Source organism: Medicago truncatula, chromosome 7 (assembly GCF_003473485.1).
Source record: "Medicago truncatula cultivar Jemalong A17 chromosome 7, MtrunA17r5.0-ANR, whole genome shotgun sequence".
Classification (NCBI taxonomy): domain Eukaryota; kingdom Viridiplantae; phylum Streptophyta; class Magnoliopsida; order Fabales; family Fabaceae; genus Medicago; species Medicago truncatula.
The window spans coordinates 54,004,122-54,031,885 of NC_053048.1; the positions used below are offsets into that span (position 1 = coordinate 54,004,122).

Consider the following 27,764-nt stretch of genomic DNA (forward strand, 5'->3'; position numbering starts at 1 on the left):
TTAAATTAAATGTTGTACATGTTACAAAGATTAATTTCATCATAAAAAAAAATCAGAGATGAAAAAATGAAACAAGAGGGACAAAAATATATTTTTTGTCATGTAGTTTATTGATTATATCATACATTTTAATTTTGGGAAATTTTTAGTTGGAATCTTGTGTATCAATGTTCTTACAACTAGGAGTTGAGTTGTACTTGTAAGACAGAAACAAATATTTTTGAGATGAAACAATAAAGACAAAAAAAAAATTGTTTTTGTTATATAGTCTAAGGGTTATATATTCTTCACTCATTTTTAAGTGTGCAGGTGAGAAATCTAAAGTTTAAAGTTTGACCCCTATATATTAATGTCCTTACCGTTACTAATTGAGTTGTAATTATAAAGTTTTTTTAATATTTGTCAAAAAAAAAAAAGAAGTATTTTTAATATTGATTTGTTTATACTTTTTTTGGGTAGAAAGTAATTGATATAATTTTGAAGTTAAAAACATTTCTATGTTGAATATTTCTTGAACATAGATATCTATATATGTTAAATTTTTTTAACAGTGTAATTCTCACTTTTATTTATATAAAAAAAAATATATTTGCTAATCTAATAATAATTAATAAGTTACAGTAAAAAACAAAGAATTGTCTAGAAACTAAATCGATCGAACATATAGTAGTGTTTTTTACATTTTTTTTATTGTGAAGAATCCAGTATTTCTTGCTAGAAATTTGTATTGGTAATAATAATAAATAGAAAAAACATATTGAAAAAGAACGAAGAAAATTTTGGGGTATATGACGTAGACGCGGGGGGGAGGTGTGTGTGTGTGAGATTGGGCGAAAAAGAATAAAGAAAGGTTGGGGTCTTGTTTAATAAAAATGGAGACGCGGGGAATCGAACCCCGTGCCTCTCGCATGCGAAGCGAGCGCTCTACCATATGAGCTACGTCCCCGTGACAACATTTTTCACTCTATTTAATATAATTTAAAATAGAAACCGTGCAATGTTACCATTTTGACGGAACTTCACCTTTATCATAAAAGACATAATGGATGTATATATTTTAGGCTTAAATGTGTGTTTAATCCCTGCACTTTCGCCCAGTTTTGACATTGGTCGCTACACTTTCTAAAATTTTTGGCTTTAATCCTTCTGTTGAAAAAAAAAAACCAAAACTAACGGTGTGCCGCCCAATCATGACACGCCACGTGGCACACTAAAAAACAAATAAAATCAATTTTTAATTATTATTTTTTCACTTAAAAATATCATTAGTCCCTGCACTTTCAACATTTTTTTATATTAGTCCCTGCACTTTCAGCATTTTTTTATATCAGTCCCTGCACTTTGGTATTAGTCCTTGAACTTTTTAAAAAAAAAAAAAATACTTTCAATGAAATTATTATGTTTTAATTATTGTTTTGTTCATTATTTTTATTGAGAATAATCATAAAAAAAATAAAATCAAAAAAACTTTGTTAAAAAAAATTAAGTTATAATTGTATAACATTGCAAATGGAAATTGTATTGTATTAACACCGTAACAATAGATAAAAATCAACAAAGAAGATGGAAATTAAATTGCACTTTGGCAATATAGACCTATAATTCAAAGTCACAACATAGGCCTATAATTGTATAACATGTAATTGTACTTTCAAAGTCGAGCAAAAGTGGTTATACAATTATAGGCCTATGTTGCCCGTGACTTTGAATTATAGGCCTATATTGCCAAAGTGCAATTTAATTTCCATCTTCTTTGTTGATTTTTATCTATTGTTACGGTGTTAATACGATACAATTTCCATTTGCAATGTTATACAATTATTACTTAATTTTTTTTAACAAAGATTTTTTGATTTTATTTTTTTATGATTATTCTCAATAAAAATAATGAACAAAACAATAATTAAAACATAATAATTTCATTGAAAGTATTTTCAAAAAAAAAAAAAAAAGTTCAAGGACTAATACCAAAATGCAGGGACTAATATCAAAAAATGCTGAAAGTGCAGGGACTAATGATTTTTTAAGTAAAATAATTAATAAAATAATAATTAAAAATTGATTTTTTTTTGTTTTTTAGTGTGCCACGTGGCACACCGTTAGTTTTGTTTTTTTTTTAACTGAAGGACTAAAGCCAAAAGTTTTAGAAAGTGCAGGGGCCAATGCCAAACAAAAAAAAAGCGTAGGGACCAATACCAAAATTGGGTGAAAGTGCAGGGACTAAACACACATTTAAGCCTATATTCTATTTTTAATTCTAATTTTCTTTCAACGAAGGAAGTCTATTTTTTTTTTCTTTTGAAAGAAATCTAATTTTATTGCAGTGTCATAAAATGGATGTTTATATGGTCTACAATAAAGTGGTGATCTAATCACGGGATTCTAATTGTTTGAGCACTTTTAAGTTTTTTTTAGTATCGTTTTGGTCCTTTCTATTAAGTTTCCGTTAGGTTTAATAAAGAATGGATGTTTACCCTTTTTTTTAACTTTGAATTAGGTCCCAGCTGAAAGGAAGGCTAAAAAAGACGGAAAACCGAAATTACCCTTGATTGATTTAGTAACGAAAAAAATTCAGTTGGTCCAATTCAGGAGGGAAAGGGAAAACTCAACTTAGCACCAAATCAGACAAAATTCATCAACAGTGTAAGCGAAGAACACGCTTCGTCGCGTCACAAATCTCATTCTCGAATCTTCATTCTCATTTCATCCATTCGCATTTTATCAATTCGAATCTCCTATCGTTCTTCTTTTCCCCATTTCAACGGAAAAATTTTCCGTCGTCGTTTTACGATTCTCTACCTATACATTGCCATGAGAAGCGAAAGCTTCAACCACGTTCACTTTCAGGGTTTCGAGCACGGATTGGGTTCTATAAATGGATTTGTGTTGCTCCACACTACAATGTAGCTACCGATTCTAGTTTTTCATATGAAATAGCGATTATACTTACATCATGGTTAGGTTTACACCTGGATTCGTACTCCCTGTGCTCCTCCTAACAGGTTTCATTCTATTATCCCTCACTTTATTATGCTAAATGCGTCTCAATATTGCCGTTTTAATTCTATGAGACACAATACTCACTTGTAATAATTTTAAAAAATTAGAAATGATGGAATGTAACACCACACGTCAGTGTCATGTCGTTGTTTGACACTCATATGTGTAGGAAGACACACTTTCAATCTGAAATCTCAGTATGTAGCTTGAATTTGAATGTTTGCGAGGAAGTTTAATTATGTTTGGTTGAAACTAGGTTTAAGTGGTTTGGGTATGTAGAGAGAAGACCGATAGATGCTATAATAACAAGAGTGAATTAGATGGAGGATAGTCAGATCACCAGAGATAGACCTTGAAAAACTGTAAGAGAAACTATTAATAAACATCTAGAGATTAATGAGTGGGATAAGGATTGATTGCTGTCGTATAGTTTTCTTCAAGCTTGATTTTAACTTGGCAAAAAAATAGCAGATTGTGTATTTAATAATAATAATAGTGTCGGACTTGCATGAACTTGGTTCTCAAATGGTGATGCTACATTTGAATGTATGTTTATTCAAGTTGTCATAAACTCATATCATGGTGTTTTATTAAAAGTGGTCAAGTATGATTACACGATACTTTACCAAAACAGTAACATTGGTTGAATAGGACAGTGCCATTTAGGAACTTCCACAACACTTGTTTATAGTTACAACTTACAACTGTGTGATTTAGACTAGTGATTCCATCTTAAGTTTGAGTGGGATTGCTTGAATTCACATGAAGCTCTTTGTATGGTTGTCCATAGTTGTTTACTTTTGATTTTTGCATCAACTTTCACTCTCTAAATTGCAATCGACACTTTTTCTCTGTTTCATGCAGCATCTATACTTAACTGGAGTTTGATGTCTTTGGTTGATTTAATAGCATTCCTTTTCATTCAGTACACTGTTCCTAGAAAAGGTGAGATGCTGGCTCTGATCCTTGTTGTACGACACACGAGCTTTCTGCCTATTGTTTACAACTTAAAGATTTGGTGTCCTATCAGGAATTTAGTTATACGTACATGCTCAAAGATTATGATTATGTTTGTATCATCTCACTACTTGGTAGTGATATTATTGTATTTTAGGTGTAAATATAATTATTGTCTTTTCTTCATGACTTTTTTCTCTCCTCCAAATAGGATCTCGTTGGCATCAACAATCTTTGATAACATGGTCTGTTCTCATATTATCCTCTTTGACGCTGCTCTCACATGCCATATTTCATATTGTTTTGGCCATCGAGGGGGATCAGTGGAGTACCGCCGATGCTCAGTGGGCTCAGCTAATTGGATTTATAAGGTTTTGTTTTGGTTTTAAATTTTGTTTATTATAACTCCCTCCACAGTGTATCACCATTTAGAGTATACTGCAAATACTGTATTAAATGATTTTGCAGAGTGCAGTCTTGGAGAACATTGCCTATAGAGTATTTTTTGGTTATGCAAGTACTAGCAACCTTTCTTTCTCTAATTGAAATATATGGAAATGGACGTGGTCAAGATGCATGGGGAAATTTTTATTCAGGGTACCTATGCTCTTCTGTTCCACTGATAGGTTTGTCGTAGAACTTCTCTCCTTTCCCTTATTCTTGCTTTGGGATGGAGTTTTGTTTATACTTTATAGCATCTCCATCTTTTGCCCGTGTTTGTTTCAGGGGACTTACCATTACTGATATGTAGAGGGACATGTTTGCATTCATGATTATTTCTAGGTGGTTTATTTTTTTTTCTTTTTTGTCATTTAATTTCTGTTTTCAAGGATTGTTTTGCTGACCCCTTTTTGTACCGGACATGTTTCCTCTAATAAAATGTATGTTTATGTTTATAAATGAAGAGTTTTTTCACTGTTATAAACAATAAAGAACCTTTTCTGGGCTCTTAGGACGACTGGTTTCTTGATATGGTTAAGAGTTCAATCTTCACTTTCTGCTCTACTCAAAAATATAATTTGTTCGTACGTTAAAATGAATAATTTATTTAGTTGCATTATGTTGTTAACACTAATAACAACAACAACAACAACAAACCGATTTCTTTGTATCTATGGAATAATTATTGATGTTGGTTTTTGGGTTGCAGGATCTCATCTCAAGAAATTGTGCTGTTTTTTGTTGCCTGCTGTACAACTACTTGCTGGGATTAGTCATGCATCTTGGGTTTCTTTACCTTTTTTCATTTGCAGCAGTGCAGGGCTGGTTGTTTGGTCTTGGACAAGCAATTATATAGGTATCTTTCGGTAAGCTTTTCCTCCTCAAGCAAAAAATGACAATAATATATTTTATTGTTACAGAATAAATTATAAATAGAATTTAATTGGTTCAATGATTTGTGGTTTTTATGAATTTGAAGGTGGTGGAGATACCTTCTATATTATGCTGGCTTCAATATAATTTTGCTGTACATATACCAACTTCCTATTGACTTCCCAGAGACCTTAAGGTCGTTGTTTTACCACTTTGGGCTATTCAAACTTTCTACAAAGTCAGAATGGTCAGAAATTTGTTCTGTTCTTTCACTTCTACTTTTCTATATTATGGTAAGAATATATAATGCTCCTATAAATAACATTTTTCTACTATTGAAAAAAGTATCTTATAAAATAAGTATTTATCATTGTGTATGGGGTTGGGTGGGAATCCACTTCTGAGAATTTAGGCTTAGGGTATGACTCAACCCCACAAAGCTGGCTGTAAAGTGGCGATTGCCCAATCCTTATAAGCTTTACTAGGCCATTTCTCTAGTTTGATGTGATACTCTCAACAAATTCCCTCACTAGACTGGACATCTGGAGCGTGAACAAATGCATGTTGAATAATAGAGATCTTGACCTAATAACAAATTTAGGATAGACTCTGATACCATTTTAGAGTTTGAGCTTATGACCTAACTCAACACCATAAAACAAGCTTGTAGGGCTAGGATTTCCCTAGCCTTATAAGCACTACCTTGGCTGTATCTCGAGTCAATATGGGATTCTCCACGCAACTCTTCAAACAGAGTGTGTGGACTCTTGCACTTTCAATGAATAAAATATATTTGTTTTTCAAAGACTAACCTATAGATGTAATTTCTAAATCTTTTAGAAAATGCTTGCAAGAGTAGATTTATTCATACTAGACTTTCTCAACAAAGGTTCTTAAAAGAGCACATCCAAAGTGGTAAGGCATGTCGCTCTAAAAATCAACAATAGCAGAATCCTGTATGGGAACGAGAGAAATCTATACCTTTTCTCATACGTCCAACAGATAAGATATTCTATATTACTGATTACTCTAAGATACAACTCATATTATGAGATATTTTCCATATTTTGTAACAATCTCTTGTAGTATGGGTCGCCATTTTTCATTTTCCCTTTGTTCCAGATATCTTGGATCAAGAATGAGCTAACTGAAATGGAAGTCATCACATCAACACGAGAAGGTGATTTGACCGAGGAACTTCTTCCCAAAAGACATTCTCTATTTGTTCATGAATTCAGGTAATTTACTAGACACCCTCATTTTTTTTAGGTTAGTATTTTCTCCTTAACCAAGGTTTGAACCTGAGTTCTCCAACTCTTTTAACCCTTAGCTCAAACCAGTTGAGCTACCCAACCCCCCCTGCAACACCCTCATTTGATCCATCTTTCTTGCATTTTTCTTTTTCTTCTTCTTCTTCCTCTTTTCCGTTTATACCTGATCCTTAATTGGTCTGATCCTTCCTTGAACCCCAGCATTATGGAAGCTTTATATGACTATGCCTTCCCTTAAGATTGACACATTATTGGGATGAGAATCTTGTCGGACCTGTAGGTTCAGGAGTATTTCTTTATTGGGCTTTACTTTACATTTTTGGTTTTCGTGTTTGAAGCAAAATATTTTAAGTGTCATGTAGATGAAATGAAATAGTTAAATTGTTCCTTTCACTTGGCTAGCAATATTTTATTTCTTTCATCTCTTGGTTTTCTAATTTTCTGACAGGTTTGGTGTGAGGCATAAAAGTTTCATATTGCAAGGAGCTATTTCTCAAACATTTAGTATTAACTTTCTAACATACGGCTTTCCGGTATGCACGCCTTTCCTATTTCTGTTGAGGTTTTTTTTTCTCCATCAGTAAATCCTGTTCAAAATTCACGTTCAATGTTTGGAATGACGTATGTAACTAGCGAAGTAGCATAAATAAATTTCAATTATAATTTGCACCCATCCGTTTTTTTAGTAGGTAAAATTTCAGTGTGTAAGGTTGAGAAAATTTAATTGGTAATTATCAATCATTTTCACTGGCTAACTGATAACCATGAATTTATCTTCCATCATTTATTCCCAAAGAAGGAAAGGATCCACTAGATGCAAATTGCAATTGCACCAGTGCAACCGTTTTATCATTTGGGCCAAACAGGATATTTTAAGGGTACAAGGTAGAGGATGCAAATTTATTTTTACCTTATCCAGTTATCCTTTCTTCAATAGTCATCACAAGTTAGGAGGGCAAACCTTGGTGCAATGATAAGGTAGCTACTTCTGGCTTACATCATGAAAACAACCTCTCCACTTGTGTGGTAAGATTGCATATGTCTACCCTCCCTAAACCCCCACATGTGAGAGTCTAGTGTACTGGGCCGCCCTAGTCATCCAAATTGGATACTGTGAATTCCAAATTTTGACGTCCCGATGAGTGTTGACTTTTTTAATTATTGAAGAGATATGTATTGGACAAAATGATATGAGCTCATGAAACATGCAAAACACGTCATGATATTATAGCTCAACGAGGTTGAGACTTTGACCTATTGCTCTCTTGTGAGCTATGAAACACGAACACTCTTTGAATTAGGTGTGTTTGTGTGTTCGACACGTTCGCATGTTTGATACTCATCCTAATTTTTCTGCATGAACACACCTACAGTTTTACCTAAAAAGGTAGAAACAAAAAAGAACTTTTAATAATATTAAAATAGTATTTTAATTAGACATTTGAATATATAAATTTTGATTCTCAATTCATCTTTTAAAAATGATGTATATATTTTATTTAATTATTACACACACACAGTGGCATATCTAGTGAGAATGGCTTTTTTATATAAGAATGAGAGGAACATTTATTGACCATTAAATTAAAACCATTGGTTAAGATTTAAAACTAATTTAAGTGACTCACGTGTCTCTGCCTGCACCAGACCGTCTCTGCCTGCACCAGACCCACACATGTCTTCCGTATTTATTTGTTGCCCCAATTTTGTTCCTTCTCTTCCCTACCAAAGTGTGTTGGTTCCCCAATTCGTCCCTCTCAAGAATATTTGTTGAGCCTTCTTGTTTCAATGTGTTGGATTAAATCCAATTTGATGAAGTGGAGACTTTAAATTTTTTTGCAGATTTCGATTTGAATAAAAATTAGAAATAGTCAATCTTTACTTCATATATGCATCGCTGAGAAAATTAGAAATAGTCAATCTTTAGTTGACAAATTTGGTCAAATAAAGGAGAAACACTCATACATCATATGAAGATAAGGACTTCCATGCTTTCATATTAATCCTACAACATCACTAGTGATGCGAGGGAGGATGAGGACAAATAATTTCAATAAGAGGTTTGTTTGACTAAGGTGATTTTTTGAAGAGTATCTATGCTTTTAAGCTAGGCCCGACAAATCTACAAAAGATTTGATAGTGAAAAATTTGATAAGTGAGGAATTGGGAGATCATCAACAAAAATAAAAAGCAGAATGAGAAAACACAAGTGGGAAGTGAGGAATTGATTTGCAGAAAAACTAGAGAAAATAAGTTTATTCCCTGCAGATGAAGGTAGGTTGAATTCGAAGAAGATGAAAAGGTAAATGTGTTTAGGAAAAGTAATAGACTAAGTAGAGGCACGTATGTTATTTAAATGAGGCTTTTTAATCTTAACTGTCTATTTTGATCTAGTGGTCAATAAATGCTCCTTTCATTCTCATATAAAAAACGGCATTCTCTAGATATGCCCCTCTCCCTCGTTGTATGTATGTATGTATGTATGTATGCTTCATTACTTGTGAGCCACCTCTCCGTCGTTGTGACCCTTGACATTTAACAGAACTTTTCTAAGCTGATTGATTGCGTTAATTGTTACTCCTGGCAGATTTTTTTGCTGGTTCTATCATTGTGGAGTTTCCACTTTGCAAGTCTGATCTCATTTGGATTGCTTGCTTATGTGGGATACATCTTGTATGCCTTCCCTTCCATGTTTCGATTGCAGCAACTGAATGGCATCCTTCTTGTTTTCATTCTCCTTTGGGCAGCTAGCACGTATATCTTCAATGTAGCACTCACTGTCTCCAATTACAAACCAAGGAAGGTACATATTGCTAGTGGCTTTGAGGGATCGATAATTCTATTAATTTTTTTTTTTTAAGATTTTGTTCCTCACTTGCAGGATATGAAGATATGGGAAACTATAGGCTTGTGGCATTACCCTATCCCGGCATACTATTTGCTTGCTCAATTTGGTCTTGGTTTTCTTGTTACCCTGTGCAACCTTGTTAACAATTCAGTGTTGTTGTGCATTGCTGATCAAGGACAATTAACAGCTGATGAATCTGTTGTGGAAGGTGAAGAAATCGATGGTCTGAGTAGACTATGCATGCTACTGTTTGCAATTATGATTTCCAGTGTTTAACCATATTCCCCTAGATAACAAGTTGTGATAAAATGTTGAAGTATGACTCTCATGGTTAAATTATTTGTGATTTTTTATTACATCGTGACGTATGTCCCAATGCAGGTCGATAACATTTGGATGTTTAGTTTGTCAAGGTTCTATTTATGTCTTCAGGTGGATAAAATCCATTTATGAAGCACATTTAAATTTGATGTCTGCTGCCACTTTGAAAATACTGGTTTCATAAAATAATTAGCATGACAGTATGGTTGATACGTTTATGAAAAAAATTGTTTTGCTCATTTGGTGTATCCTTTATAGAATCTTGGTCACTTATTTTCGTTGAATTGAAACAGTAGCATCTTGGAAAATTTATATGTTTTATACCTTTGGAGAAAATATATTTCGCCCAGATAAGTCTTTTCTTTATCATGGAGCATAGTCTATGTAATGTAATGCCATTGCTATAGCATCGCATGCTGCTAACTTTTGCCTTTTAACTTTTGAGAACATCAAACACAGGAAAAAAATTGTATATGTATTACAGTTTTTTGGGAATTTGAAAGATTTCAAGCTATTAATCCTTTATCTATTGTTTGTAAGAGAATATGATCACGATTATTAGGAAATTATAAGAAATTTAGAGTTCTTAAATGTCCCTGTATTCTTCCAATTTAACTTTGCATTGGATTCTTCTTAAGAGTCCTAGAAATTTCGGCATATGCTTATATCTCATTAGACTTTTTCTCGTCCGTGAAAAGTACATTTAAATATGCATAGGATAAAAAGTATTACTTTGTTTTTTTTAAGGAGATAAAAAGTCTTACTGTTCTGTTGTTTCTTTCTGTTGCTAAATTTCTAGAGGAAGAAGAGACTGCAGTATTAGTTGTGGCTACAATAGCATGGGGACTGCACAAGTGCTCACATGCTATAATATTAACATTGATATTTCTTCTTGCAATAAGACCCGGTCTTATTCATGTTGTTTATAGTAAGTTCAATGTCCACCATTTTCCTCCTTTGTTATTTATATATTGTTTATTGATATACTTCTAATGAGAAATTTCTCTTATTAGTATTTTCTTAAATCATGAGATGTGGATCCACTATTTACCTCATCAATTTTGTTGGCTTTAAATTTTGATTGACCATTAGTGTAAAGTTTTATAATACAGTGGACCACACAGTTCCATTTGTAATGGATTGAAATTTATTGTTTAGTCATATTGTTGAGAGTTTTAAACAAACTGCACATTGGTAAAATTTAAACTTTCTTTGAAACATTGGATTTGTCTAACATGCACAAGCTAAATGGTCTTGCACCATGCACAAGTGCCGTTTTCACCATTGGATCAAAAAGTCATAATTTCTCAATTAATTTAATGGTGTAAATTATTGATCCAATGGTGAAAATTAGCTTGTACTTGATGCAAGACTTATCTTACTTATTCCTAATTTACTGACTGTGTACACTTTCTGCGTGCAGTGATTTTCTTTTTAATTTATCTTTTAAGCAATGCAATCAATGGTAAATTACGTCAAGCAGTTATCCTTTTATGTGAGGCACAGTTTGCACTTCAGTTCATTCTTCAGCTTGATTTGATCTCCAAAACTTTGGACCAGAAGGGTTCCTATGCTTTTCAAATTCTCTCACGATTTGGTAAGTGTTTTCCTTTGTTGTTAATATATAAATACACTTTCGTTATGCCTATAAACAAAAAAAGATACTTTTAGTATGCCTGTCAGACATTTGTGTGCAGTGACGGATCCAGAAATGTTGACTTACGGGGTAAGATTTTATATTGTGAATATTTATAGAAAATTTTTAGCAAAGCAAAAGTGATAGAATAATAACATCATTATCATTGAGAAAAATACTTGAGATTATAAACACTATCCTATTGTATATTAGAAAAATCAAAGACTCGTTAACATTTACAAATTAAAATTGTTCTTTATGTGTCTTTATATTTAAAAAGTATGGTAGAAATTATTCAAAATTTCATTTCAAATGCATTTACTCATTTGATTTTATAAAATTCATGAGCGAAACTTTTTTTTTTTTATGGTATAAATTTCCATTTAATGGGGGCAATCAATTATTTTAATAGGGGACAATCATTAAAACATCAAAGATTTAACAAATATAACCGGAACATTAGTGGGGGCAGTTGCCCCCAATCTACTAAGCGTGGATCCGTGACGGTTTGTGTGTTTTTGGGTCCAAATTTAAACCATGTTTCCTTCAATAAAGTCAATCTGTTTAGTTTTATCATTATTCATTCATGTGAATGTTTCAGGTCTGCTTAATCATATCCATTCAGTGGATTTCTTCAAAATATCGATTCTTGCTTGCTTCTGTGCAATTCACAATCACGGGCTTCAAACACTTCTTATATTTTCAGCTATTGTGCGACACACATCTTGCCCGCCAGTTGGGTTTGGCATCTTAAGAGCTGGCTTGATCAAACCTGTTTGCTTATCGGGCTATAGTCCACGATCTAGTGAGATCCAGGGAACTCATGGTACAACTCTTGTAAATACTGACTGTTCTCTAGGATTTCCATTTAATTTTTTCTGTTAAGACAATAATACCTATGTTGCTTGATTAGTGTTAGCTACATATTTAACCAAAGTGTGGACGTCAAGATTCTAACCGTTCTATTGATTATTCAGAGAGGAAGACAATAGCATATTTGAAGGTTATAAGACAGAAGTTCCTTTCTGTTTATCAGTCATGTGGTAAATACATTGCCTTCCTGACAATTCTCCTCAGTGTATACCTATCCACACCCAACTATGCTTCATGTGGTTACTTATTCTTTCTTCTAATGTGGATAAGTGGAAGACAACTTGCAGGGAAAACAAAAAAGCATCTTTGGTATCCTATGAAAGTGTATGCTATATTTGTGTTTTTATCCATTTACAGCATTGATGTCTTTTCTAGCTCAAAGATGTCGTTTCCTGGTATCATAGATCTCCAAACTGCATTTGGCTATAACCCAGAAGCTTCAACGTTGCAAAACATTTGGCAATCATTGGCTGTATTGGTAGTGATGCAGCTATACTGCTATGAAAGGAGGCAGAGCAAAAGTTATGGGTCTAGTAACTATGATTCACCTGAAATAAAACCTTTTCCTTTTACCAGACGTCTGTTGATCCGGCATACTGAGACAATATTATATGCTGCCCTGTTTTATGCGTCTTTATCACCTATAAGTGCATTTGGTTTCCTGTATCTTGTTGGTTTAATTCACTGCTCAAGATTACCAAAGTCTTCTCAGATCACTGCAAAAGTGTTTCTAGTTTATTCAGGACTTCTCATAATGGTTGAATATCTTTTCCAGATGTGGGGAGATCAGGCTGAGATGTTTCCTGGTCAAGATCACTTTCAGTTATCCTTACTTATGGGCTTACAGCTGTATAAGCCTGGTTTTAAAGGTGTAGAGTCAGGGTTGAGGGGGAAGGTTGCAGTTATTGTAGCATGTATACTCCAATACAGTGTTTTTCGTTGGTTGGAAAAGATGCAACATGTGGACGGAAATGGAGGAAGATGGAATGAGCATTGTCCTCTATTCAGTCCAGTTGAAGATCCTGATGAAACTACCTTCTGTACGCTGCTAAGCAAACAAGAGGAAAATCCTACTTCAACAATTAAAACAGGTACAAGAAGTCGTTCATGGCCAACAACTAATTCTGCATCACCCCAAGGGACAGATTCAGCGCAAAGAGACGGTGTAAAAAAACTAAAACTTTTACATTTCTGGGAGAGTTTCAAGGATAGCTCGAAGTGGAACAGAAAGAGGCTTCTTTTCTTGAGAAAAGAGAGGTTGGAAATGCAGAAGACTGTTTTAAGAGTGTCTTTGAAGTTCTGGATAGAGAACATGTGCAATTTATTTGGTCTTGAAATCAACATAATTGCTTTGCTTCTTGCTAGCTTTGCTGTGCTGAATGCCATCTCCTTGCTCTATATAGCATCACTTGCTGCTTGTGTTCTTCTAAACCGGCTACTTATTAAAAAATTATGGCCTGTTTTTGTTTTTCTATTTGCTTCTATCATCACTATTGAATACTTAGCTATCTGGATGCATCTTGCTTTTGCGCACGAACAAATTGACGAACAAGTACCATGCCGTGACTGTTGGAGAGTATCAGATATATATTTTAGCTACTGCAAAAGGTGCTGGCTAGGTATCTCTCCATTAATGCATGTTTATTTATGTTTGTTCAGATAGTTGACAGCAGGTATATGTCTTGTGGGTAAATGTGTATCACACGTATAACAATCCCAAAACCTGTTTTCGATAATAGAGAATGTTTACAAGTCAGGACTGGATATTTTAATATTTGTTACATGATAACATTTCCCCAATAATTTATGTTAAATTCCTTCACTGCAGGAATTGTTGTTGATGATCCCCGTATGCTTATTAGCTATTATGGGGTTTTCATGTTTTCATGTTTCAAATTCCGTGCTGACCAGTCATCTACTCTCACTGGATTAGAGATGTATCAAAAAATACTCTCTCAATGGAAGTCTGCATCTGTACTAAGTGATCTTTCATTTGAAACAAAAGGATATTGGACATTTCTCGACCACTTGAGGCTGTATGGTTACTGCCACTTGTTAGATTTCGTTCTTTCATTAATTTTGATTACAGGAACTCTTGAATATGACATGCTGCACTTTGGCTATCTTGGTTTTGCTCTAGTTTTCTTTCGAATGAGGCTAAAAATACTAAAGCAAGGAAATAATATCTTTAGATTCTTAAGGATGTACAACTTTGTCGTTATCGTCTTGTCTCTTGCATATCAATCTCCTTTTGTTGGTGACTTTAGCGAGATCAAAAGTGGTTCCATAAAGCTCATAAATGAAATGGTTGGATTTCACAAATATGATTATGGATTTCGAATTACATCAAGATCAGCGTTTGTGGAAATCATCATATTCATGTTAGTATCACTACAGTCATACATGTTCTCATTTCCAGAATTTGTTTATGTATCAAAATACCTTGAGAAAGAGCAGATTGGTGCTATACTGAGGCAACAAGAGAAGAAGGCTGCCTGGAAGACTGCTCAGTTACAGCACATACGTAAAGCTGAAGAGCTGAAGCATGTCCGAAGCTTGCAGGTTGAAAAGATGAAATCAGAGATGCTAAACCTTCAAGACCAGCTTCATAATATGAGCACTGAGGCAAACTGTAGTAATGTTTCTCTCGAAATTTATGGCCTAAGAGAGAGAGGAAATTCTTCCCAAGATTTTCACAAGGGAAATGAATTCCAGAAACACGGTCTTGATCTAAATACTGAGTCAATAGGCCCAATTGATGTGAATCAATCTCTATTGAGTGAAAAATCTCCAAGTCCATTGGTACCAGAATATTGGAAGCACCCAATGGATTCTCCTCATGGAATTGTTGAGTTAAAGGAAAAAACTAAAACCAACGATCTTTTGGACTTAGGAATAAGGAACCGTTATAAACTTCGAGTCAGGAAAAATGCTTTAGTTTCTGCTGTACATTTCATAGGGAATGGAGTATCTCAGGTGCAGTCTCTTGGAAATATGGCAGTTAACAATCTAATGAACTATCTGAAGATAGAACGTAAAGAATTAAAGTCAGCTGAAGATTCATCAGACGATGAGGAGTACTATGAGATTGAGAATCAGAATACGAGTGCAGAACCTCTGGAGTCTACATTTTCCATACACTCTGTTAATGAGCATACTGTGCCTGATACAGCCTGCCCTCAAATTGGCATTATTTTCCGTTACATGTGGTCCCAAATGAGGTCGAATAATGATGTTGTTTGCTATTGCTGCTTTATTCTAATATACCTATGGTCTTTCAGTTTACTTTCTGTGGTCTACCTAGCAGCTCTCTTTTTATATGCTCTATGTCAAAATATCGGTCCCAGTTACATATTTTGGGTTATCATGTTAATTTACACCGAGATATGCATCTTGCTTCAATATTTGTATCAGATCATCATTCAACACACCGATTTTAAATTCCACGTGAGCTTGCTTCAAGAGTTGGGATTCCCTGCGAAAAAAATAACATCATCTTTTGTTACAAACAACTTACCATTTTTCCTAGTATATATATTCACTCTCTTGCAAACCTCCATAACTGTGAAGGATGGTGGTTGGATAATCGCTGCAGATTCCAATTTTTGTAAGAGAAGAAATCAGAGCTTCATAGAGGACGTAAAGTGCTCCACCTTCAAAGAGAGATTACAAAGATTATTCTTACCACTGAAAAATGTATTGAAACGGTTGGTCAGAAGCCTCTGCAGGTACTGGAAATCATTAACTTGGGGTGCAGAAACTCCTCCCTACTTTGTGCAGCTGTCTATGGAAGTTAACTCGTGGCCTCAAGAGGGAATTCAGCCAAAGAGAATTGAATCAAAAATAAACAAGTCCCTGAAGATATTGCACTATAGAAGATGCAAAGAGGATAACCTTTTTAATTTGCACTCAGCAAGTAGGGTTCGTGTACAGAGCATCGAAAAAAGTGAAGAGAATGAAAATTTGTGTCTTATTGTTTTTGAGGTGTTATATGCCTCCCCTTCAATTGAATTTACTGCTGAAGAATGGTACAGCTCATTAACTCCAGCAGAAGATGTCTCCAATGAGCTTCGTAAAGCTCAACACATAGGTATTTTCAAAGAAATCGGGTTTCCATATCGAATAATTTCCATCATCGGTGGTGGGAAAAGGGAAATTGATCTGTACGCCTACATCTTTGGAGCTGATTTGGCTGTTTTCTTCTTAATAGCCGTTTTTTATGAATCTGTTATGAAAGCTAACAGTGAGTTTCTTGAAGTCTACCAGCTTGAAGATCAGTTCCCAGAAGATTTTGTATCGGTTCTCATGGTAATAAATTTTCACAAACGTAAAACATTGATGCCTTATTTATAAATTGTATCAGATAGTACAAGTCCTATACTGGGTTTTTCTTGGCTGATCACTCTCTTGATGGAACTAAGGCTATGTTTAGATATATACTTGTAAAGGAATTGAATGGAAAGGGATATAGTATTACTGTATTAGAGTGAGCTTAGCTCAGTTGGTAAGGACAATGCATAATATATGCAAGGTCCGGGGTTCGAACCCCGGACACCACCCAAAAAGAAAAAGAGTTGATTGGACTTCTATTGTTTGGATATTTTTATGGAGCACAACAAAAAACGACTTGTTCCACCTCTTTTATCCTCTGAATTAAAGGGGGGAATATATGGGTGTTGAAAGGAACGGATTGTACTCCATTCCATTCAATGCCCTTCTTTTAAACAGTCCAAACAATGAATCCTGGTATTATTTCATTTTATCCCACTCCACGCCATCCTTTTTCATCAATCCAAACATAGTCTTACCATTTATGTTGGATGCACCAATAAATTCATTTGTTCAAAGTTTGCCGATTTTCAATTATTTGTTGAGAAATTTGTCTTCCTTCATGCTTCATTAATCTTGCAAACATAATCTTAGATTCATAACACAGAACAGGGGGAAGTATTAGATAATCTTAACCTCTTTTTTTCAACAACAGAAGAGAACATCAAATAATGAAAAGAAACCCATTACCAAGCTGTGGTGTTTCTAAAGAAAAAGATGTATGGGCTGAAGGGTAGTTAGGGTCATCCGTTTGGATATATATATATAAAACCAGAAGACTGCTAATTTCTTTTCTTCCAAGGGCTCACATAACTTGTGTTCATAGATTTTCAGAAACTTGGTTGTTTCTTTCTATGCGAAACTTGTCCATTTCATTTTTTGTGAAAGATGATATAGTTTAATATATTCCACTGCTAGATCCATTCAACCAACGAATATCAACTTTTTGAATCTGGCATATGTTCTGGCTAGTTACTCAGCATAAAAACTTTATCTTGCAGGTTGTCTTTTTCTTGATCGTGCTTGATCGAATTATATACCTCTGTTCATTTGCAACAGGAAAAGTTATTTTCTATTTATTCAACCTTGTGCTCTTCACATATTCAGTCACAAAATATGCCTGGGACATGGATCCTTTGAACAGATACTCGGGAAGATTAGCAATTCGTGCCATTTATTTTACAAAAGCAATTTCTCTGGTTTTGCAAGCAATGCAAATTCATTTTGGGATTCCTCACAAGAGTACTTTGTATAGGCAGTTTTTGACCAGTAGTGTTTCACGAGTTAATGTTTTGGGATTTCGACTATATCGAGCTCTACCTTTCCTGTATGAATTGAGATGTGTGCTAGATTGGTCTTGCACGACAACATCTTTGACTATGTATGACTGGCTAAAGGTATGCCACATGTGTTCAACAGCCTCCATATTGTTTCTTTATGATCATGTTTTCTATTGCTGCTACTGTTATGAGTAATGCCATTCACATATTAATATAGAACTCCTTGTTTTGCCATTCTTGAACAGTTGGGGTAGAATATTTAGACATCTTTATGCTCTTGTGATCATCTAATGAAAATATGGAAAAGTCATTTTGACATAAATCCACATGTCTTATCATTAATGGTGAAATGTGAATATTATGAACTACTGGCACAGTATAAATAATGTTTTTTTCTGAATAATTTCTCAAAAATTTATGACATGATTTTAACTTTCATTAACCTATATTAGAAATTCGAAAGAGGACCAAAACATGCGACTACACGACTTTATTAATGAGTCAAATGATGGACAACATTGGAAAACCAATATTATCTGTGTAGCAGCAAAAAATAATAGCAGTTACAACTGAAAGACATAATAAATGAAGATGGTAGCGTACCCCTCACTCAGTTGATGTTCAGAGACTGCTAGGTCTTCTAGATCTAAATATTAAGCAACCTCAATGATTTTGACCTTGATAACATGCATAGGTTGATTAAAGGATTAATTTTACAGAAATAAATGTTTCTCTTTTTCATGTAAGTTTGCGAGTGATTTTTATATAACTTAATTACTTTAACATCAAAGCAACATTCTTAGTAAGCAAGGATTAAATTTTAACAATCTATTTGGGAAGCATACATGCCTTGCATCATTAAAACTTATTAACATTTCAGAAAGCATCGATTTCTAGTCCACTTCCCTTAACTTCTTCAATAGCATCTCTTTTTATTCGGTAATGAGTCTTCTGTAGTAGTTTATTCTTAGATTTTCCAATTATGGAAATAAACAGTCTTAGCCTTGTCATTTTTTTAAGTTATAGCAATGTCTTAATATGGTGGAAGTTAATAATTTCACATCATACTGGCACCTGAACTAAAATTTGATTGTTATCAGTTTACCTTAACATCTGTATTAGTACTCTAGCAAATTGACTCTTTTTATTGAACAACTTAGATTCATAATTCCTGTATCACCTAAACATGCAGACTTGTTATTTTCTTAGCTACTTCTCATAAGTAATGTGCATTTTTATTCCCATTTATATATTTTAAACACTCTAACTTTCTTTCTAGCTGGAAGATATTCACGCAAGCTTGTTTCTCGTCAAATGCGATGTGGTTTTGAATAGAGCCAGCCGCCAACAAGGACAAAAGCAGACAAAAATGACAAAGTTCTGCAGTGGGATATGTTTATTCTTTGTTTTAATGTGTGTTATATGGGCTCCAATGCTGGTAAGGAAAAAAAAATTCTAATATTATCTTTTTGTAAAAATTAAATGTTATAATTATGAATCTCATTTTGTCTGATGAAATGGAGGAGCGCCTTGGGGATTATATGTGATAAAAAGGTACTGCTCAAGCTAAAGGGAGAATTTCATTGTAAAACTGTAGGACTGGCGATGTTTTATAAGATAGAGTGTGGGAAGTAAAATGTGATCACGGGAGTAAGATCAGGGCACCATAGATGGTAGCATTAGAGATAGAGTTGGGGTAGCACCTATTGTAGAAAAGATGGTTGAATTTCATCTTAGGTGGTTTGGGCATGTGTGGAGGAGACCTATAGATTTCGCAGTAAAGATAGTAGATCAGATGAAGAGCATCCCAATTGCAGAGGAAAACCAAGAGTTATAGGAGAAACTATCAAGAAAGACCTAGAAGTCAATAGTTTGGATAAATATATGATATCTGATAGAGCATTATGAAGTCATTTGATACATGTAGCCGACCTCACCCAGTGGGATAAGACTTTGTTGTTGTATGAAACAACAAATAAAAATAGTGTGAATGACTAGACTGACATCATCTGCCTTTCTAACATATTTTTAGAAAAAGCCCAAGGCTGTTGAGTGCTACTTTTAGTTTATTTTATATCAATTATAGAGTGCATACTTACTACAATAATATTGGAAAGATTTTTTTTTTCCCTAAAATATTTATTGAACTCTCACTTCGCACTATTTCTTCAAAATTACATTTTCTGGACAGATGTATAGTAGTGGCAACCCAACAAACATTGCAAACCCGATCAAAGATGCCAGTGCTCGAGTTGATATAAGGACATTAAGTGGCAAGTTGACATTGTTTGAGACTACTTTGTGCGAGAAGATATCTTGGGAAAAGCTTGAAGCACGCACAAGTTTGGATCCCCAGGGTTATCTTAGTGCATACAATGAGAAAGACATCCAATTAATTTGCTGCCAATCGGATGCAAGTACATTGTGGCTTGTCCCACCTGTTGTGCAGGCCAGATTTATGAAGTCCCTTAGGTGGAATATGGACATTACTTTCTCCTGGGAATTTACCAGAGATAGGCCTAAAGGAAAGGAAGTAGTGAAATATGAATTAACAATACAGGAACAGGATCTTCCCACATCTTCAGAAGTGACTAAAGTCTTCAATGGTACTTCCAATAGTTTCTCAGTGTTCAATATTTATCCTAGATATTTTCGGGTCACAGGCTCCGGAGATGTGCGTTCTCTTGAACAGTCGGTATGTACATCTAACTTACAATGTCCTAATCTTAGACTTGAACAAAATATGCAATCTAAGACCAAAAAAATTATCCTAGTATTGTTCATCGAACTGCTACATTCATTCACTGGCTATGGCTCCGATCATAACGACCATAACGTCTTTGCAGGTGGAGCTGGTTAGTGGGGATCTTGTCCTTAACCATGGGAATCCAGAGTGGTGGTCTTTCTATGATCTCGACATCTCAGATGAACATGGATGTGGGAAGTTCCCAGGACCGATGGCTATAATTGTATCAGAAGAAACCCCTCGTAAGTTTAACTGAAATTTTATTACAGCTACCTATCCAGTCCACACTCATACACGAATTTAGTCAGAACTTTGTTTCCCCTCAGATATGATCAAATATCTTAACTAACAATTTGTCTTTTCTCTTTGCTGCTCTAGAGGGCATTCTCGGCGAAACTCTTAGCAAGTTCAGCATCTGGGGACTTTACATCACATTTGTGCTTGCAGTTGGACGTTTTATCAGATTACAATGTTCTGATTTACGAATGAGAATTCCTTTTGAGAACCTTCCTTCTTGTGACAGGTGCTCAAGCAATTGATCTATTTTACGATGAATGTTCACTAATGGGCTCCCTTCTGTTTTATTGGGAAATCAAATGAAGTGGATACTGATAATTTCTATAATGTGTTCATCGATGCAGATTGATGGCAATATGTGAAGATATATATGCTGCAAGAGCAGAAGGAGAGCTTGAAGTGGAAGAGATTCTGTATTGGACGCTTGTTAAAATCTACCGCTCTCCACACATGTTGTTAGAGTATACCCAGGCTGAATAACTTCTCGGAGGAATTAAAAGATTTTCAGTCTCCTGCTGAATCAACTTGCAGAGCATTGATTATTGAGCATGATCTAATTCTCAGATGCAATTGCCGAAGCAGGAAGGCAACATTTAGAGGCTGCTTAACCATATTAATCTTGGATTATATCTTTTACTGTTTGGAGCCAGACACTCACAAACAATCAGGAGTCACTTGGGGATCATACGTGGGCTATACTGGATGTGGTGGTTTACTGATTATGGGCTATTGCATGCTCTAATCAAGAATAGGTTGATGTTGTATAAGCACTTCAAGAGGTTAGAATACTTATGTGAATCTATACATTCTATAGGTGCATGGGTTTACTTACTGCACTTAAGTTGAGCATAGATTTCGACATTGACCATGTTACTTTTTAGACTCGCTCACTCTAGATCGGTGGTGGGTAGTATCCATTATCGAAGTTTTGTGTACATTAATGATTGTAGAGCCATCTTTCAATCCAGGCCAGATTTTTCAGTAACGCTTATTAAGCAACAAGTCAATTATGGTTGTTCATTCTCTAACTAAGACGATCATATGTTTACCTAGTGACTATAATTTTAATCATGTCACACCATGTATCGTATTGCTGGTTCAATTTTTAATAACCTGAAGCAGCAACCTAAGTTGGGTTGGTTTGTTGGCGTTGATTTGTGATCTGAGAGTGCGTGTGCTCATCTCAATGTTTCAGATTCCACTCTCCATTTGAGTGGTTTAGTTTGATACTTTAACTTCTTCAAAAATAAAAATAAAAGTGAAGTAGCATTTTTTCCAAAAAAGAAAAATATATTAATTAGTAATACGTATTATCATTGTAAAATTATTTTATACATCCATTAAATGATATGTTGATACGTCATTAATAAATATGACGACCCGTGTGTTCTTAAATTTATGAATTAATTTTACACGTACTTTAAAGATATCTTTATTCAAAAATACCTCTAACTTATTTTCTTTTTTCTCTAAATAAATTTATTTTACAAGAATCTATTTTTAACAACTTTTCATTAGAAGCATGTTTTTTTTTTTAATTTTTTTCTTATATTCAAATCTTTCTTTTAAAAAAGTTGTAACAAACGCAATACTTTTAAGAGTGATATTTTTTATAAAAAAAACGACAACAAACAATGATTTTAATTGAGGAAAATGAGTATTTATTCTTTTAAACATGCATAACCTTTCATGCCAATTTTATATAAAGATTTAAGTAAATTTATTTTTAAATAGTTTTAACGTATACTATTTTTTTTTTTTAAGAACATATTTTTTCTACCCTTCAAATAGTGAATGAAAGGGATAACCCAAATCATGCGTCTGCCGTCATACCAATGCAATTGCCATGACTTTTAAAAAGCTAGAAAATCGAGATTCTATGTTGACATGAGATTATTGTTGCAGTTTGATGTAACGAAGAAAACTTGATGCAAAACCAAATAGAGAAGCTACGTTAATTTATCATAATGGAAGTGAGTTATGAATGTTCTTGAGTAGTGATAGCTAGGGGTGGAAGTGGTTCGGACAAAATCGATGAAATTGAAAGTTCAAATCTAAAAAATATTCGACCTTGTTTGGGTCGGTTTGAAATTGATCCGAATCAATCGAAACTGATCTAGTTTGGTTTGGTTCATGGTTTTTCATTTCGAGATCCGTGAAACCGATTAACCAATCCGATGATAACCACACTCCTTATTTTACTAATATTATCGTACCTCACACAAACTTAAGGTTAAGCCCAAAATTAAAGTCCAACATAAAATACTTTTTAATCCATTCAATTTCTCTCATCTTCATCTTCATCTTCATCTCATCTCATAAGTGACTCTTTAATTTCTACTACAAAAGAAACCCTAGCCGATTCACGTTGGAATTGGATTGATCTAGTTTGGATGTTTTTATTTAATTTCATGGCGACCATAATTTCTTCTTTTTTTTGAACAAGCCAAAATGAAATTATATTACCAAAAGCGATAGCAATCTCTTCGCACAAGGTGTGCCAAAAGACCACTAACAACAAAACAAAGAGAACAACACAGTAACAAAGTCAAGAGGAAACAACCTCCGGTGATTAGCCAAAGCCCAAACAGCGACCATAATTTCATGATGTTTAAATTTCAGAATGTTTTAATTTCAGTTTGCATGGATTTGTTATTTTGACTATGTTTTAATTTTAGGATGTTCTTTTTGGAATTTTTGTGTTCGTTGATGAATGATGCATGTATGGATCATGGATGATTGAAATATTTGAGTTTGATGAAGTTGTTTTTTAAGAATGATGGATGAATGAATCTTGGATCATATGTATGAAATATTGAGTAAGGTTAGCTATAAAAAGTTGTTTGAAAAATAGAGAACATGAAAAAACAAAATACGAAATTATACAAAGTTCTATGAAATATTTTATAAGAATATGATTTTTTTTTAATTGTATTTTTAAACAAACCGATCAACCGAACCAATCCAAACTGAACCAAACCGATTAGTTTGGTTTGGTTTCTTTTTTGAAAAACAGTGAAAACCGAATCAATCCAAACCGATTAAGGTTTCATCGGTTCAGACATTTTTTTGACTGAAAACCAATCCAAACCGAACCGTTACACCCCTAGTGATAGCAACACTCTCTTTTTAACGCTCTCTCTAACACTCACTTTTTTATTGGCTTAAATCATGGTGGGTCTCACACTTTGGAAATGGATATCACTTAAAGTGGTGGGTCATACATTGATTTCATCTAATAAAAAAATGAATGTTGAAAATAGAGTGTCTTAGCTTTCCTCAATGATCTTTACCTACTTTAATTTAATTTTGATTCATTCTGAGAAAAGCTATGCCAATAATAATTCTTAATTAAAGATTTTTTTTTTAAAGCTTTTACTGGCATGTTCAAACAATAATATAAGAATGAGTGAATCATCAACTTCGTCCCTGAATTTTCACGGGTCGGCCAACTTCGTCCTTCAATTATGCGAAATATCAATTTAATCCCTGAATTTGTTAAATGTCAATCAAGTTAGTCCTTCTGTTCAAACGGAGCGTTAACGGGGGTGACGTGGTCGTTAACCTTTCACATGTCAGACGCCACGTAGGCAGAGACTAATTTGGCCGATAGTAACAAACATTTCGAAGGACTAAATTGATTGATTTGCAGAAAATGTTTTGGCTTTCTTCCTAAATGACTCTTTTCTTCCACAATAGCTCTTTTTTTCCCAATTGTATAAAATTGGAACCTTAATTACACAATCTGCAATCTACACTCTATAATCATGAAAATTTCCTCCAATAATAAGTGGTTCAGTTCTGCCCCAATTCAAAAAACTCCAAACCCTAATTTTTTTCGTAGTGAATTTGAAAGCCAGAATCCTCAAAATTTCTTGAAGCAAAACTATTGAAATTGAATCTGAAATGATGTGGGGTGGGAATATGGAAATAACGGTTATGAAAGTCAAGCTTCATCTTCAAGCTCCAAGTTTAATGGTGTTGTGAGAGTGCTTGAATGTTGGTGTCCTACAATTTGTGTTGTTAGAAAATCCAATACTTCAAAAAACCCATGAAGGCCATTCTATGCTTGCCATCTGCCAAAGGTTGGTTTAACTAATCAAAAGAGGTTGAAGATGATTGAGAAATGTAATCTTTCTATAATAATACTGCCATCAAATTAGTCCCTGAATTATTTTTCTATCTATCAAATAGATCCCTACGTTATATAAAAAAACCATCAAATAAGTCCCTGAATTGTTTAATCAGATATCAAATTGTTCCTTGAAACATATGTGTACAAAATAAACTAAAAAAGGCAGAACACACAAATTGAAACTGAAATATTACATAGGCATAAGTCATAGATCATAAGTCGTAAGTCTGAGATATTACATAGGCAAAAACAACCCAACTATGGGGCATTAACAAGTCATAAGTCTTAAACGGTAATTTAAGCAAAAAGAAACCCAACTATGGGGCATAATTCAAATAAGCCTAAATATTACAAATCCAAAACATCTATTAAACTCCAGGAAGCATCACTTCTTTGGAAATCCGGTAGTTGGTATAAACTCCATGCATTTAGTAGGTTGAGTCGAACTGGATGGACCATAGGTTGGATATGGAACCCTAATTATGCCAGCAGGAGTTAGATGAGCTGGTGCAGGACCCCTCATTGGTGTTTGCCTAGACCTATCAACTGAAAGAATTGGTCCTCTAAGGCCATACCTCCTTGGTGCAGAAACCTGAAATTGCAAATTCAATCAAATTCGTCCCTAAAATCATAACATAATCAATCATATGAGTCCTTCAATTAATATTACTAATTGCCAAAACGATCCTTAAAAATTAAGAGTCATACCTGTCCAGCATTTGCAACACCATTTCATGCAGTTTCTGCATTCCCAGACACAACATTATTCTTGTGGCTGACTTTCTTGAGCCTCACTTCAAAAACCCTAAAACGAATAATCAAAACAAATGTCTCAAAAACGCAACAAACACAAACAAAGAACAAGGCAAGCATCAACAATCACAAAAACAAAATAAACAACATGATCAAAACTTAAAACGAAAACACAAAAAAATGGACAAAAACAAGGTGAATACGAACACAAAAACTTGATAAACAACAGGAAAGGTGTTACCTTTAATCACAGCCGAACACACAAACTTCAAAAATGTCAGAATCGTCGGAGATGATGATGATTTTGGAGGGGTGAAAATGGAGGAAGTTTTAGCGAGAAGAAGAAGAAGGGTCAAGGACGTTTTTGATGTTCTGAAATGTAAAGGAGGTATGGGTAATGTAGGGGCAAAATGGGAAAAGCAGAAAAAAATAAACTGAAAAGTGAAAACTCAACATTTTCCAATTCAATCAAATTCGTCCTTGAACACGTGGCTTCCTTCTTGCCACGCGTACAAGACAACACAGCATGCAAGGCGACAGATCAGCATCGCTAACGGAGCACTTGGACGGAGGGACCTTTTTGATGGACGTCTGACAAATTCAGTGACTAAGTTGATATTTCGCATAATTGAGGGACGAAGTTGGCCGACGCGTGAAAATTCAGGGACGAATTTGATGGTTCACTCATATAAGAATTATACTTATTCTATTTCGTTTCATTTTGACTCACTTATAAGGTTGTGAGTTCAACCTCTGCGGTCAAGATAATGATCTTTTCTTTTTTTTGAATGGCCAGATAATGATCTCTCATGTGAGTGTTTTATAAATTATCGCTCTCTAAGCTTTGAGATTTGCTATCCTGATGAGTTTCGGATGCCAATTCACCTAACCTTTTTTTTCATAAAAATGAAAAAGAAAAAAAAAAAACAAAAGAACTCTCCCTTTAAGATGATATATACTAGTCTGGTGTCAACAATTTTCTGCGATACTCCAAGGATCTTATATAATTAATGAACCAAAAGTTGCAAGTCGTCGATATGTCCGAGTGGTTAAGGAGACAGACTTGAAATCTGTTGGGCTTCGCCCGCGCAGGTTCGAACCCTGCTGTCGACGTTTTGTTTTTCACTTTTGCTGAATTTTATTCATTATTTGTTGCAAAACTGGAATCGGCTTCATGTAAAAAAAAAGCTTTATGATTTTATTCTAATATGCATCGATCGATCATATACGATATGAGCCTTTTTTTTTTTTTTTTTTTCTTTTGCCTATCATTTTAAAATCAAAATCCCATGCAAAACAAACCATCAGTTTCAAGTTTTCATTATGTTGCTAGTGAGGGCAAGTTATGCATTGATTATATATTTCGTAGAAGATTATCATTTTTGTGTCAAGCCTGACCTGTATTTATTGAATTATTTACTTGATAAAAAAAATAATTTAAAATGCCAAATATCTATTTTTAAATCATGCAATTTGAGCTAATGAAGTGAACCGGGGGGTTGAGTTTGAGTTAATTAGATTTGTATCAAATTTGGATTAAATTTTAAGTTAAGCTACAAATTCAGTTCGGATCGACTTATTTTTAGCCCTATTAAAAACTGAACCAATCTATAATATGAATCGTCTTTTGTTTACCCATTCCCGTAGAGTAGATGTAGGAGTAAGAAGAAACGTGTACCAACTCAAGCCCTCTCACTTCTAGAAGAATAAGAGGTAACAAACATAGCACAAGTGCTGTTGAGCTCAGCCACTAATTAATTTCTAAAAATCCCATTTATTGTTATGGATGGGATGGTCAAATCTAATTAATTAATTAAATTACCACGAGAATATCCAAAATTCCATTTCTTTATCCTTGACAAAATAAAGAAAAACGTGTTTATGATAAAAACCTTTTATTATTGGTCTACAACGTGTGATTAGTACTATATATATCCTAAAATAGTGAATAGTATTATCCAAATCACGCATTAATCCAACTCAACTAATAAGAGGTTAATGTTA

General features: G+C 34.1%; 1 protein-coding gene and 2 non-coding genes across 4 annotated transcripts; 2 read left to right on the top strand and 1 right to left on the bottom strand.

Moving 5' to 3' along the window:
• Positions 1–873: 873 nt before the first annotated feature.
• On the bottom strand, positions 874–946 carry TRNAA-CGC (transfer RNA alanine (anticodon CGC)). The gene has a single exon. It is a non-coding gene; the product is annotated as a tRNA-Ala (tRNA).
• Positions 947–2,603: 1,657 nt separating this feature from the next.
• On the top strand, positions 2,604–21,892 carry LOC11427293 (piezo-type mechanosensitive ion channel homolog). 2 transcript variants are annotated; one of them, XM_003626280.4, is made up of 21 exons: positions 2,604–3,002; positions 3,865–3,945; positions 4,169–4,328; positions 4,426–4,583; positions 5,108–5,264; positions 5,378–5,564; positions 6,394–6,509; positions 6,991–7,075; positions 9,130–9,345; positions 9,424–9,598; positions 10,511–10,639; positions 11,135–11,308; positions 11,949–12,173; positions 12,325–13,839; positions 14,049–16,528; positions 17,551–17,946; positions 19,109–19,267; positions 20,021–20,524; positions 20,676–20,817; positions 20,954–21,098; positions 21,217–21,892. In XM_003626280.4, exons 1-21 carry the CDS (start codon positions 2,954–2,956, stop codon positions 21,350–21,352), a joined length of 7,389 nt encoding a protein of 2,462 aa, XP_003626328.2. In that variant the 5' UTR covers positions 2,604–2,953; the 3' UTR covers positions 21,353–21,892. The 2 variants fall into 2 exon arrangements, with proteins under 2 accessions (XP_003626328.2, XP_024626339.1); XM_024770571.2 differs by lacking the exons at positions 2,604–3,002; positions 3,865–3,945; positions 4,169–4,328; ... (3 more) ...; positions 6,394–6,509; positions 6,991–7,075 and adding an exon at positions 8,050–8,844.
• Positions 21,893–26,791: 4,899 nt separating this feature from the next.
• TRNAS-UGA (transfer RNA serine (anticodon UGA)) lies at positions 26,792–26,873 on the top strand. Its single transcript has one exon. It is a non-coding gene; the product is annotated as a tRNA-Ser (tRNA).
• The last annotated feature ends 891 nt before the right edge of the window (positions 26,874–27,764 follow it).

What these genes read in the sequence shown, in the direction of transcription:
- LOC11427293 (XM_003626280.4), top strand. Translation starts at nt 2,954, where the DNA reads ATGGTTAGGTTTACACCTGGATTCGTACTCCCTGTGCTCCTCCTAACA. An exon ending in CTCTTCTGTTCCACTGATAG is followed by an intron (nt 4,584 to 5,107) that starts GTTTGTCGTAGA and finishes TTTGGGTTGCAG; the next exon opens with GATCTCATCTCAAGAAATTG. An exon ending in TTCTACTTTTCTATATTATG is followed by an intron (nt 5,565 to 6,393) that starts GTAAGAATATAT and finishes CCTTTGTTCCAG; the next exon opens with ATATCTTGGATCAAGAATGA.